The sequence below is a fragment of the Urtica dioica genome, chromosome 4, assembly GCF_054948205.1.
Source record: "Urtica dioica subsp. dioica isolate 48M chromosome 4, U.dioica_male_clone48M_v1_H2, whole genome shotgun sequence".
Classification (NCBI taxonomy): Eukaryota; Viridiplantae; Streptophyta; class Magnoliopsida; order Rosales; family Urticaceae; genus Urtica; species Urtica dioica.
Genome location: NC_142759.1, coordinates 1627237 through 1641413, shown reverse-complemented (window position 1 = coordinate 1641413; position 14177 = coordinate 1627237). Strand labels below are relative to the sequence as shown.

General features: G+C 36.6%; 1 protein-coding gene and 2 long non-coding RNA genes across 3 annotated transcripts; 2 read left to right on the top strand and 1 right to left on the bottom strand.

Moving 5' to 3' along the window:
• Window positions 1–3788: 3788 nt before the first annotated feature.
• Window positions 3789–8458, top strand: LOC149399108 (uncharacterized). Its single transcript, XM_089611559.1, has 11 exons — window positions 3789–3854; window positions 3967–4121; window positions 4555–4631; window positions 4730–4924; window positions 5830–5890; window positions 6019–6185; window positions 6643–7103; window positions 7612–7713; window positions 7898–7985; window positions 8144–8237; window positions 8328–8458. Exons 2-7 carry the CDS (start codon window positions 3990–3992, stop codon window positions 6752–6754), a joined length of 744 nt encoding a protein of 247 aa, XP_089467685.1. The 5' UTR covers window positions 3789–3854; window positions 3967–3989; the 3' UTR covers window positions 6755–7103; window positions 7612–7713; window positions 7898–7985; window positions 8144–8237; window positions 8328–8458.
• Window positions 8459–9228: 770 nt separating this feature from the next.
• LOC149399107 (uncharacterized) lies at window positions 9229–10341 on the top strand. The gene is made up of 3 exons (XR_016296340.1): window positions 9229–9657; window positions 9774–9823; window positions 10261–10341. It is a non-coding gene; the product is annotated as an uncharacterized LOC149399107 (long non-coding RNA).
• A 2545-nt stretch (window positions 10342–12886) lies between these two features.
• Window positions 12887–13778, bottom strand: LOC149399106 (uncharacterized). The gene is made up of 3 exons (XR_016296466.1): window positions 13524–13778; window positions 13358–13407; window positions 12887–12920 (listed from the first exon to the last, which is right to left on the bottom strand). It is a non-coding gene; the product is annotated as an uncharacterized LOC149399106 (long non-coding RNA).
• Between the last annotated feature and the right edge of the window lie 399 nt (window positions 13779–14177).

The following is a 14177-nucleotide window of genomic DNA, read 5'->3' as shown; positions in this document are numbered from 1 at the left end:
CGGTTTGATTAGTTAATTCATTAGTGGATTGAATGGTGTTAAATGTTTACAGATTATTGGAGGTGTAGTACTTCGTGACAGTTTCGGTGAAGATATGATGGGACAAAGAAAATCATTCGGATGCTTCCTGTGTATCTCGTAGGAAACTGACAGCAACTAAGAGGAGAATACTTTGACCATTTAGGTAAAGTTCTGTAACTAACAGCAACAAAGAGGAAAATATTTTGACCAATTTTGCTATAATTCTGAAACTGGTTTTGAGTAAATTTGTGAAAGTGATATTTATGCCAAATTAGCCAATATTTATATTTGTTTACGGGATTTTATTTTCATCAAGCTGCTGTGGGGAAGGAGAGAGCTGATGAAACTGACAGTGAGACGGGTCGCAGCACAAATTGAATCTCTAGAGTTCCGATCCATCTCAGTATTTGTGCTCCTAACGGTATATAATATGTTCTCTTGCAATCGTTTACCTTGTTATTTAAGACTTATTGCATTGATAGATGTGTAGTGTAGGTGTAAATAGGTGTAAATACAAACCCTGATTCATTATTGTGCTTTTATTGTTTTTTACCTTTGCAGTTGTGAACTTGACACCTGTTGATTTTCCTGGACTTACGGAAGTAGCTGTTGATGGGTGCAATCTCAAAACCTTTGAAATTCGAAATCTTATTTTGGCAGTAATGTTTACAAAACTAAAGAATCTTATTTATAATTTTATTGAATTTATAGGGTCAGCTGGATAGCATTGTCCAGGACCAGGACATCGAGAATATGGTTCGTTCATTCATAGAAAAGGTAGTTCGTTTTCAAAATTTATGTGATTTCTTTCAATTATGAAACTGTATCACTGGATTATAACAAGTTGGAACTAATTAAATCTCCTTCTCAGATCAGTAAGTCAAATCTCAAACCCACAAGTCTCTCTGCTGTTTTCCCCTCACCTGGTGGGCCGGGGTCAGCTTCCTAAGTCTTGAGCGTGCCCTAGATCCACTTGGCCTTAAACCAGAGAGCAAAATGAATGTGTAAGTATCTACTTTTAAAAGTGCCATGGAGTCGAGAGTGCTTAATTTTTTATTCTGGCATAAACTTGCAACTATTTTCAAAGGTACAATTTATCTCTATGTTTTGCTAAAAGAAACGATAGATGAAGGTAATGTATTCTCAGAGTCTGGGTTTAAGATGATCTACCTTCCTTCCATGTATGAACATTTTGTTAATCTGAAATTGAGTGTAGTTAATGTAAGGGGTCTCATTTTAGCCAGCCCGAGTCATGGTTTAGGACTTGCATAAATATAAAATTTTCAGCTGGTAGAATAACGGGGAACACAACACGGTTTCAAGCGACATAATGATGGAGGATCAGATATCAAGGTTTCAGCTTTATTTATCTTCCGATGGCTTTGTAATTATAAAATGACATTGTTTTTTGTTTCACGGTTCAATGGATTCAGTACATGGTGGCTATGGTCACGAGGGGATGCTTACCATGGCTGTCGTGGGAGACTCACTGTGGAGTAGTGGGTGTGTTCACCACCAGTCATGGTGTAGCCTATTTCTTCTCTATCTTTCTTATATTTTTCTCTTTTTGTTTGCCCTTTTTGTATATTATTCTAATGGCCTCCCCTGAAATACTTATTCATTCATGTTAATTGCCTGGTATTTTGTGGCTTGGGAGATCCTGGTCTATGGAAGTTTCTTCAATTCTAGCCTGCAAGGTCAAGTGGATGAAGAGAGAATTCTCCTTTTGTTTGCGATTTTGGAATTCAACGGAAACTTATGTAACTCTCTCTCTTCCTTTGACTTGAAAATTGTATAGTTAAATGGGGTTTTGAATCTGATTTTCTCTACTTTTTCTTCTCTAATAATAAGTATATCTAAGGAATATTGAATATTTTATTTCATGGTTTCTTCTTTAATAATTAGTATATCTAAGGAATATTGAATATTTTTTTGTAATGGTTTGAATGCTTCTTGTATCCAAAGGTCTATATCATTTATGTAACTCTTTAACATGCTTTTTGCTTTGTATATGGAATTTAAGCGGGGGATTCTCCCTACTTTTTCTTCTTCAATAATATGTATGTGTGGTGATGGTTATTAGATATTTTGATATTTGCTTTCTATTTATCTTATAGCTTGACTATTTCTTGTATCAAAAGGTCTATATTACGTTTGTTCTGTGCATTACTAGTTATCTCTACAGGTATTTTGAATGTTGATAGCATGCTGTTTAGAAGGCACCAGTTTATGCTTCTTGTATATTGCTGCTGTGTTCATTAGTTCTACGATTTTTAGCCGCCTAAACTTTTTTCAAGAGTGTAAACTTTGGATAGTTCCTTTGGCCAGTGGTTGGAGATTCTGCAAAAAAAATAATTTTTCTTATTGTTCTGGTTCTATACCTAGAATTTAAAGTTCTTTTTGGCGCATTTAGTATCGAAGTTAACAGTGCGTTTTGAGTTGGTTTTATTGTGAATATGAAGGAGAACACATGAAAAGATTGGATAGCGCGAATTCTTCTCTTCTCGCTGTCCTTCCTTTACTAGCGTGGCAAAAGATTGCTTGCAAAATTATTTCCAAGGTCAGTGGGTTATCCGATCTCCTCTCTGTTAAGTTGTAGATATACTTAACCACCAATTTTTTTTCTTTCTCTTTGAACCGTTTTCTAACGTTATAGATTCGAGAAAGCCTTTTTCAGTAATAGTTTTATGTTTTTTTTTTTTTAAAAAGAAGCAGAGAAGCAAGTGATCGAAGACAAATCCTAGCCAATGGCTTCCTTAAACGTTAGAGTATGAGTTCTTTGGTTTGCTGGCTTTACTTTGCTGAATACGGTTGTTGCTTCGCTCGAACCGTTTTCTATTTCGAAGGCATGAACTTTGAAGGAGACAAAATGGGGTAATTTCACAAAATTCTAGTACTAAAAAGGTTGAGCAAATCATCAAAATCAAAGTCAAATCACTCTCTCTCTCTCTCTCATATGCAAAGTGTACGTACCTTTCTGCTGCATCGGGTGCAAGGTTAGTGAACGGTTTTGGAGTCTCTTTAAGAGTTTCTTTATCTCTCATTTTTTTTCCTTCTTAACTTTATTCCTTTGTTTTAGGAACCCATGTACGGTGCAGGAACTTTCAAAGAAGTTGCAATCAAGGAGACCCCGAATGGACCAGGTCAAGAGCTTTCTTGTGCTATATAGTTAATCCTTTGAACTCTTCTTATGTCGTTGTTTCACTTTCTTAATAATTTCGTTTTCATTGTTCACTACGTAGTTGAGGCAAAGCGACAGGATTGCTTAACATTGGAAGATATTCAAGCTGGTTTCATCTTCTATTCAGTTATCTATATCTATATAATATAATAAGTCAGAATGATTACTTACTATTCATAGACTATTCATCTTGTTTATAACCAATCCTAACTTGACACGTCGCTTACACACGTCGTTATCTTTCTCTCTCTCTCTCCGTTTTCTCAGTCTCTTAATATCTTCCCCGAAAATTAACGCTCTCTGACCAGAAGCCCTAGCTCTTTCTTTGCAATCGGTTCTATAGCCCCCTAAAACTCAGCGACTATGAGATCAAAAGGCTCGAGAACATCCGCCGCTACAGTGAGATGATGGCTTCTCTCATTTGTCTTTAATCCAACATATTCATAGACTATTCATCTTGTTTATAACCAATCCTAACTTAGACACGTCGCTTACACGTCATTATCTTTCTCTCTCTCTCCGTTTTCTCAGTCTCTTAATATCTTCCCCGAAAATTAACGCTCTCTGACTAGAAGCCCTAGCAATCGGTTCTATAGCCCCCAAAAACTCAGCGACTATGAGATCAAAAGGCTCGAGAACATCCGCCGCTACAGTGAGATGATGGCTTCTCTCATTTGTCTTTAATCCAACATATTTTTATCGTCTTCCAATCTATAATTCTTGAAAACCTAACCTGCTCAATTTCCTCTTTTTCGGTTTTCTAGGGTTTCCTTGTTCGTCTAGAGAGATGGTTGGCTCTGGGAGTCCGGGTAATTCTTCGTCAACGAAGCCGGCGGCTGAGACACATGGGATCACAGAGCCGATCTCCGACGCGGGTCGTACCGAGTCAGATCTTCAGCGGAATGTGGAATTGGAGAAGGTAAGTGTTTAATGTTATGGATGTTTGTCGATTTTTGGGGTTTTGTTCGATTTCCTCTTTTTCGGTTTTCTAGGGTTTCCTTGTTCGTCAACCCTCTGACCACCCTTCGGTCTTCTTCTTCTTTTCGGTTCCCTAATCTATTCTATACATTGGTTGAAAATCTCTTTTATTTTATTTTTTTGTTCGGGTCATTTTGGAGATGAAACAAGTGTTTCAAAGGGTGAATGAAGAAGAAAAGTTTGTAAATTTGTGTGGTGATAATGGGAGAGAGAGACACCCTGAGAGGCCAATTTCCCTGTCCCATACGTTGTCTAGGTGCTTTAATTTAATCTATACATAGAGAAGAGAGAGCTTTATACGTCTCTTGTTTCTTGGTTTTCGGTCTTGCTTACATTACGAGTTACAACCATCGCCTTGTTTGAGCTTGATGCAGGGTACTTCTTCGTCAATGAAGCCGGCGGCTGAGACACATGGGAAGCTGATCTCCGTCGTGGGTCCTACCGAATGCACGTATATCTTTTATTTTTGAATTATATTTTTAAACCCACTATTATAGTTCTCTTAATCTAAGTTCCTAACAGAGTTACACTCTGATTTTGATTTTGTAGGTGGCGGAGAGAGCTTTGTTCTTGCGGAACAACGATCAGGAATAGGAACGTGATAAGACAGAACAGGAATGTGATTCTACCGATAATCTTCCCATCGCTCGAGAGAAAAACGAAGAGCCACTGGAACCAAGCTGTGCAGAACCTGACTCAAGTACTGCCTCAGTCCGTCAATTACCTCGCTCTCATACCTGCCAGGTATTGCTTTGTCTTCTTTGATTCCTCGTTTCTCTTACTTGATTCCAGTTTTCGTGGAAACGGTGTGAGCCTGGTTGAGGTTTAGTAGAATGAAAAATCACCGGTATCTTAAGAAGTTTTGGAAGATTACTTTGACCATGTTTATGATTCAGAAGTGGAAAAATTATTGTTTATATGATACAACACACTTCCAATTACTTTTGGTTTGATGCTTTTCTGGAAATATCACATTTTGAAATTGAAAAATCGAAAGTCATAAACCTGCTTGAGGACCCAATGTTATGACATTGCAAAAAAAAAAAGAAAAAAAAAGAGGGTCTGATACGTACTATTAATAACAGAATAGCAATCAACTTAGCTTATAAAAGAAATTCTAGGGTGTCATAACAATGGCTGTTGAGCATTCGGGAGGCTTGGAGAATCTCTAAACAAGAGCAAGCTCAGTTACAAAATATTCCTTTACGATCCTCATGCACGCCACACGATCGTCAAAAACCCACCTCAGCATAAAGACAAACTGAAAAGAAAAACCACCCATACCCATCACACATCAGTGCTCTTATACTCGGATATTCGCAGCTTTCATCTTTTAATACGTTGAGTTTGTCGTAGCATACCAATAATATGGCTGTGATTCTAATGGCCAAATGAAAAGAAAAAAAAAAGTTGATTGAAGGACTTTATGATGTGAAAGTGGATATATCAAATGTTTGCAGGGTTGAGATGAGTTTCATCTAGAAGTCTGGTGAATCACATGGAGAAATGAGACAGAATTTGTGTACTTTTTAGCAATAGTATACATGAGAAAATTCTGTTTTCAAGTACTAATGAGCTTGTTTCAATTTTCATTGGTTTGATGCTGGAGCTGAACGGTAATCAAAATCATTCAAACTCCTATTTTGTAGGACGATCCCTTTTGCGTGGAATCTCATCACAGCTGGTTATGTTGAACAGTCGGTACATGGGGTATGCACTTTTGTAATTCTTTTTATGTCATTATTATGATTGTACATTTCCCTGAATGCTCATAACCCGTGACCTTTAAGTTCCGTTTATCAAAATCATATTGAATTCCACACTGGCTCGTTTAATAGGTTTTTCTGAGAACACTGGGTCTTCTCTTCATCAGAAAGCTGCTTGAACCTGTCTGGGGTTCTAGGGAATTCTTCAAGTTCATCTTCGTCATTAACTTTCTGACTTCAGTATGCGTTTTCATTACTGCTATTGCATTGTACTACATTACAACGCAAGAAAATTACCTGTAAGTTGTGACATCAGTAGTGTTATGCTTTTATTTTGTGGAATCCATTTTAGTTATTTTTCTTCTTTCGAATATCTATTTCTCCGCTTCTGATATTATAATATGTTTCACTATATTCTGGTATTGTTTAGTCTGATCATGTTTATATTTTTAATAATGCTACAGAAATATCCACTCGAAATGTCTTTTAATATTTTTGTTTCTGTTTGTCTATGGTTCCCTTGTTGAATCCAATTTTCATTGAAATCTTCTACGGAGTAAACCAATTCTTTATAATTAAAGTAGGAACTTGTGCCTTCTTTTGATACATTTTTCTTTTGGTTTTTATCCTTTGCTAATAAGTTTTTTATGGTAGCTTTCTATGCTCTCTGATACATGCATTTATATACTAAGTCGTATAAAGATCTTTCTTATCATATAGAAAAATAATAATAATACTGTAGATCTCGTCTGCTAGGTACATGCCTCTCTGGTTTCCATGGGGTCCTAGCAGGATTCTTGGTTGGTTTCTAGAGATCTCGGAAGAGAGCTCTGTTCTTGCGGAACAACGATCAGGAACAGGAAAGTGATAAGACAGAACAGGAAAGTGATTCTGCCGATAATCTTCCCATCGCTCGAGAGAAAAACGAAGAGCCACTGGAACCAAGCTATGCAGAACCTGACTCAGGACGTGAGGAAGATATTCTCCGACGTCGATCCGGAGCTATTCGAGGAGTGCTTGGCCAAGTTCCAGGAAGACGAGGCTCGGGAAAAAGACACGGAAGCAAGCCGCGACGCCACATGGCGGCGGCTGGAGGAGCTTCCCGCCGCGAAGAAGAACTCTTCAAGCAACGAGCCCGTCCTCGTCTCCGCGCCCGAAATCCCCGCCTGTTTGCCTTCTGGCTTGAAAGCTCGCAGATGTTTCGATTATCACAACTGGTATGGAATCATTTAGCGATGACCCATATTTTTTAGATTGATTATTATTGAGCTATAGTTTGTTGTCGTTCGTAATGTCCTTATTTATTTATTAGAGGAATCTGGATTTTTTTTTACTAAAGAAAATTGGTTTATTTTTAGGGGAACATGAAAATTGTGAGGAAAAGCGTATTGGCATGATCAGCGATGACCTCTGACAAGATTTTTAAAAAATCTATAGTTTTCGTCTACTCGTTCTCTGTACATTTGCTTAGCCTTTGTTTGGAACCTTAATTTTACCTGATTAGCGATTACCCATTTTTTTATAGTAGTAAATACTTCGGTTCGGAGATCCGGTTAGTATATTCGGGGCTCGTTTTCTGGCCGTGTTGTCTCTCTTCTTTTTCTTTTCTTTTCTTCGAAAAAGGGTAACTGGAAAAACACAACATTTTTGTTTGGACCCTTTAATAAATTTGTCCAATTGTTATTTTTCAGAACCGCGTTTCTTTATTCCTCTGGATTTCTATAGATCGTTGTAGGATTTTAAAATCCAAAGAACAATCCAAACTGGCTGTTGATGGCAGTATGAGGAACAAGAAAGCAACAAGAAAAGAGATAACTGCTTATACCAGTATCCTTTTTTTATGTTTGAGCATTTTAATTAATTACATAAAATTCCCCTGAACTCTTACACATGTAACAAATTGCTCCGTTCATTTTTTTTATCATCCTTCCATCTATTTTAAGACACGGATGTGTTGCGTGAGCAATTAAATGAGTGCAATCGTAAAGCTTAACAATACCTACCATATTAGACCAGGCTATGCCAGTTGAGGAGATAGAAAGATCTGCTCAATCCCAGTTGGATGGACAGATTGCGATAAACCCTTTGGAGGCAAAAAAGTGAATTTCTCTTGCTCTTTCATTTTTTTTTTTCATTTCTTGGATCTCTGGCATATTTCAGTAACATGTTCGGTCTCATGTTTGCTTTTGTATTTTTATCTGGTTTTGTATTTCATCCTCGTTGACTGCCATTTCATTTTGAACATCAACTTATGTAGATTCGAAAACTTTGATGGACAGTTCGGGAGTTAGTCCTGGAACCAGTCACAACTCGTTCGGCGTGATACCTCGTCCAACAAAACGCTCTAAATTGTATGTTCTTATTGTCATTGTGTTTTATGTTCTGTCTTGCAGTATTTGTTGTCTGATGTCTTGGTACATCATTTGATATTTTTATTGTAGGGTAAGAGACGAGGAGCGGAAATCATCAGGTGAATAAAACGAATGTATTTGTCTGGCCTGATTCAAAAAAATATATTCATAAATGAAACACTTCATAATATGAAATGTTTTTTTGGAGGTGTTTTGGCTTATTGTTAGGCTATGCAGTATAGCTGAAATAGAAAATATGGAAGCTAAACTAGATAAATGAAACTTGTCCACTGATTTAAATCATATATATTATAATTATTTACTAATTACAACTACAACAACCACGTGCTTCGGCTCAAGCCAAACCTTTTCAAATTTTGTAAGTGCAACTAAAGATTACAAACAGGTTGGTTCATGTGTTCTAGTTATGACAGAGTTTTACTTTTTCCATTAAATTCCGGTTAGAATAAGACTCCTGTCTACGTTCACTGTCAAAATTTTTGTCTATAAGATCTCTAATTCATAAACGTGCAGTTCCACATTTTTTTTCCCAAGATCCTTTGGTGTCTTGAAGAATTACACATTTATTGTGAAATATAAATTAAATTTTGTTCAGCTGAGCTCTCAAGTGTTTTAACTCTGACGTGTATATACATACATACATACATATATACATACATACGTGTATATATATATATGTTTTAAAACTCCTTTAAACAAAGGACAAAATGGAAAAATCAAAGGGAAACTTGATAAACCAAGCTTGGTGTAGCAGCTGATTTGAAAACCAAACCATGTTTTGGATCTTTTAGGGAAACCAAACATTTGACCATGTGTATTGTCCAAATTACCCTTAAATTAAAATTCTTTTCAAAATCAAACCTTTCTCTCCACTCTCATTCCCTTCACGCTTGTTTTTTCAATTCAAAAAAAAAAAAAAAAAAGGCTCAGACCCTCATCCTTCTCCGGCAACCCAGGCCTCTGCGGCGAGCTCCTCAACAACCCCTGCCCCGCCGCCTCCTCCTCGCCCTTCTTCGACGTCCCCGTGGCCCCCGCCAGCCCCCTCGCCGCCGTCGATTCCGAGGACACCGTGGTTCTTCCTCCGAACCCTCGGGCCGAGAACAACAACAAGACCGGGGTTGTGGTCGGGCTCGTCGTCACCGTCGTGATTCTCGCCGCCGTTGCCTTGCTCCTCTCCGTGGGCGTTCGGCGGCGAGGAGGACGACGAACGCGAAAGCGCCGAAGCTGGGATCTCCGGCGATTCTCTTTCCCGCCTAAACACCTTCGTGTATATATACAACTATACACACACAGACCGGAATAAATTTGCTAAACAGAGCTCTTTCATTATTTGGCCAGAGAGAGCAAGCCATGGACGAAAGTTTCGATGAGCAGAACAAGCTTCCAGAGCTGAAATTAGGTGAACAGCCGAAAAACCCTAGCTCTGTATTTCGATTGATTGAAATGATTTCGTGGTCAAAAGATCGGAGACTTAGGCGTGTTTTTTTTTATTTTTTATTTATTTTATATTTGCAGATGCGAAGCAAGCGCAGGGTTTTCTTTCGTTCTTCAAAAGACTGCCTCAGGTAGCTTTCTTATTTGCGAATCGCTTTGGCTCTTTGAATGCTGAGTTTTCGCATATAATCCTGGTTGTCAGTTTGAATGCTGAAATATGTTGGTTCTGATTGATTGATGAAGATACAGAAGAAAGTGAAATTGAGGGAGATGGCAAAAATGTTATGATAAAGAATTCATTTTCACTGAACTGTGTTCTTTTTTTTTTCTTCCATTGAGAAGCTTTTGTAAACTCTTAATTTTCTTCCATTTATCTTTTTTTTTTTTGTATTTAGTTATTAATATGGAAATCTGGTCTAGGATCTCTTTGGTTACTTGAAAAATATAAGGAGATTAATTAGTAGAAAAGGATAATTTTTTATTTTTATTATTAGATTTATGAGAATGCTATCAGTGACAAATTATTGTTATCATAAAAAATTTCTTTGTTGTTTCTACTCTATTTCAGGACCCAAGGGCAATTCGGTGGCAGCCCCCAATGACGACGACGACGACTTCGTCAACCCTCCGGCGAAAGAATCTGTCCGCGTCTATGGTAAGTTCTCAATTTTCAAACTGTTTTGCCTATATTTCATGGTTTATGTGCTTTTTAATTATTTTATGTTGGATTGTGTAGTTTCGAAGAGAAAGAGCAAGTGGCCCATAAAGCATGATGATTACACTCCGATGAACACAGCCAAACTGAAAAGCCTGAAAAAAGGGTGATGAAAATTACTTTGATAGTGTTGGAGACTAGTTTTTTGGATGAAAATTGGGTTTGTAATGTTTCTTGATAATTACTTTGGTAGTTTTGGAGACTAGTTTTTTGGATGATATTTTGGTTTGTAATGTATACATGAATAACCCGAAATGTCTGAAATCCTTGACAAAAAATAACTGAAATGTCTGAAATCCATTACAAAAATGAACTGAAATGTCTGAAATCAAGCACATAAACTAACTGAAAACTCTGAAATCAAACACATAAAATAACTGAGATGTCTGAAATTCATCACATAAACAAACTGAAAACTCTGAAATCCTTGACAAAAAATGACTGAAATGTCTGAAATCCATTACAAAAATGAACTGAAATGTCTGAAATCAAGCACATAAATTAACTGAAAACTCTGAAATCAAACTCATAAAATAACTGAAATGTCTGAAATCCATTACAAAAATACTATGAAATGTCTGAAATCCTTGACAAAAAATAACTGAAATGTCTGAAATCCATTACAAAAATGAACTGAAATGTCTGAAATCAAGCACATAAACTAACTGAAAACTCTGAAATCAAACACATAAAATAACTGAAATGTCTGAAATTCATCACATAAACAAACTGAAAACTCTGAAATCCTTGACAAAAAATTACTGAAATGTCTGAAATCCATTACAAAAATGAACTGAAATGTCTGAAATCAAGCACATAAACTAACTGAAAACTCTGAAATCAAACTCATAAAATAACTGAAATGTCTGAAATCCATTACAAAAATACTATGAAATGTCTAAAATCAAGCACATAAACTAACTGAAAACTCTGAAATCAAACACATAAAATAACTGAAATGTCTGAAATCCATCACATAAACTAACTGAAAACTCTGAAATCAAACACATAAAATAACTGAAATGTCTGAAATTCATCACATAAACTAACTGAAAACTCTGAAATCCTTGACAAAAAATTACTGAAATGTCTGAAATCCATTACAAAAATGAACTGAAATGTCTGAAATCAAGCACATAAACTAACTGAAAACTCTGAAATCAAACACATAAAATAACTGAAATGTCTGAAATTCATCACATAAACAAACTGAAAACTCTGAAATCCTTGACAAAAAATTACTGAAATGTCTGAAATCCATTACAAAAATGAACTGAAATGTCTGAAATCAAGCACATAAACTAACTGAAAACTCTGAAATCAAACTCATAAAATAACTGAAATGTCTGAAATCCATTACAAAAATACTATGAAATGTCTGAAATCAAGCACATAAACTAACTGAAAACTCTGAAATCAAACACATAAAATAACTGAAATGTCTGAAATTCATCACATAAACAAACTGAAAACTCTGAAATCCTTGACAAAAAATTACTGAAATGTCTGAAATCCATTACAAAAATGAACTGAAATGTCTGAAATCAAGCACATAAACTAACTGAAAACTCTGAAATCAAACTCATAAAATAACTGAAATGTCTGAAATCCATTACAAAAATACCATGAAATGTCTGAAATCAAGCACATAAACTAACTGAAAACTCTGAAATCAAGCACATAAACGAACTGAAAACTCTGAAATCCCGAGATATGTCTTTCGCGAGTGCACGCAGTTCGAATCGCGATTCATTAGTATATTCCCATTTTGTACCTTTGTTCACCCAAGTACCATCAAATAAACAACATATATTAACGTTTGAACCTGTTAAGAAGTTAAAAAGTATACATTAGAAGTCAAATCTGTACAAGTTAAAAAGTTCGAAATGAAATCGAAATAACAGCTATAAATTTCGAAACTACAGACAACAATTTCAAGTTAAAAAGTTCGAAATGAAATCGAAATAACAGCTATAAACTTCGAAACTACAGACAACAATTTCAAGTTAAAAAGTTCGAATCGAAATCGAAATAACAGCTATAAACTTCGAAATTACAGACAACGATAAGGTTCGTCACCTTCATCCTTGTCTTCCTCACCATCATCGTCTTCCTCTTCATCATCTTCATCGTTGTCATCATCTCCATCGTTGAAGTCATTGAGCATAGAGCGCTTAAAAAGAAAAAAAATATGAAGAAAAATAAGTGAGATGTTTTAAAGCATAGCATTTTAGACAATATATATTAACTTATCCAACAAAGTTGATATTAAATCCAAAAAAAAGCTCGTAAAGTGATCAAATCAATATCTCACAGGACGTCATCAGAAATATGCATGCATTAAAGTGACAGAGATTATTTGGAACTGTAAACTCATTCGGGGGCAAACAAATCAAATGGAAAAAAATAGCCTGAGAAGAATCCGAAACCAGTCCACATTAGCAACACAATATGACAGCCATAAAATAAACTGAACTGACCCGTCGATCGAAGAACCGAATTGCCCTTGGGTCCTGAAATAGAGTAGAAACAACAAAGAAGTTTTTTATGATAACAATAATTTGTCACTGATAGCATTCTCATAAATCTAATAATAAAAATAAAAAATTATCCTTTTCTACTAATTAATCTCCTTATATTTTTCAAGTAACCAAAGAGATCCTAGACCAGATTTCCATATTAATAACTAAATACAAAAAAAAAAAAGATAAATGGAAGAAAATTAAGAGTTTACAAAAGCTTCTCAATGGAAGAAAAAAAAAAGAACACAGTTCAGTGAAAATGAATTCTTTATCATAACATTTTTGCCATCTCCCTCAATTTCACTTTCTTCTGTATCTTCATCAATCAATCAGAACCAACATATTTCAGCATTCTAACTGACAACCAGGATTATATGCGAAAACTCAGCATTCAAAGAGCCAAAGCGATTCGCAAATAAGAAAGCTACCTGAGGCAGTCTTTTGAAGAACGAAAGAAAACCCTGCGCTTGCTTCGCATCTGCAAATATAAAATAAATAAAAAATAAAAAAAAACACGCCTAAGTCTCCGATCTTTTGACCACGAAATCATTTCAATCAATCGAAATACAGAGCTAGGGTTTTTCGGCTGTTCACCTAATTTCAGCTCTGGAAGCTTGTTCTGCTCATCGAAACTTTCGTCCATGGCTTGCTCTCTCTGGCCAAATAATGAAAGAGCTCTGTTTAGCAAATTTATTCCGGTCTGTGTGTGTATAGTTGTATATATACACGAAGGTGTTTAGGCGGGAAAGAGAATCGCCGGAGATCCCAGCTTCGGCGCTTTCGCGTTCGTCGTCCTCCTCGCCGCCGAACGCCCACGGAGAGGAGCAAGGCAACGGCGGCGAGAATCACGACGGTGACGACGAGCCCGACCACAACCCCGGTCTTGTTGTTGTTCTCGGCCCGAGGGTTCGGAGGAAGAACCACGGTGTCCTCGGAATCGGCGGCGGCGAGGGGGCTGGCGGGGGCCACGGGGACGTCGAAGAAGGGCGAGGAGGAGGCGGCGGGGCAGGGGTTGTTGAGGAGCTCGCCGCAGAGGCCTGGGTTGCCGGAGAAGGATGAGGGTCTGAGCCTTTTTTTTTTTTTTTTTTTTTAATTGAAAAAACAAGCGTGAAGGGAATGAGAGTGGAGAGAAAGGTTTGATTTTGAAAAGAATTTTAATTTAAGGGTAATTTGGACAATACACATGGTCAAATGTTTGGTTTCCCTAAAAGATCCAAAACATGGTTTGATTTTCAAATCAGCTGCTAC

Coding starts and splice junctions, on each gene's coding strand:
- LOC149399108 (XM_089611559.1), top strand. CDS start 3,990: ATGGTTGGCTCTGGGAGTCCGGGTAATTCTTCGTCAACGAAGCCGGCG. Junction 4,122..4,554: donor GGAATGTGGAATTGGAGAAG/GTAAGTGTTTAA, acceptor AGCTTGATGCAG/GGTACTTCTTCGTCAATGAA. Junction 4,632..4,729: donor GTGGGTCCTACCGAATGCAC/GTATATCTTTTA, acceptor TTGATTTTGTAG/GTGGCGGAGAGAGCTTTGTT.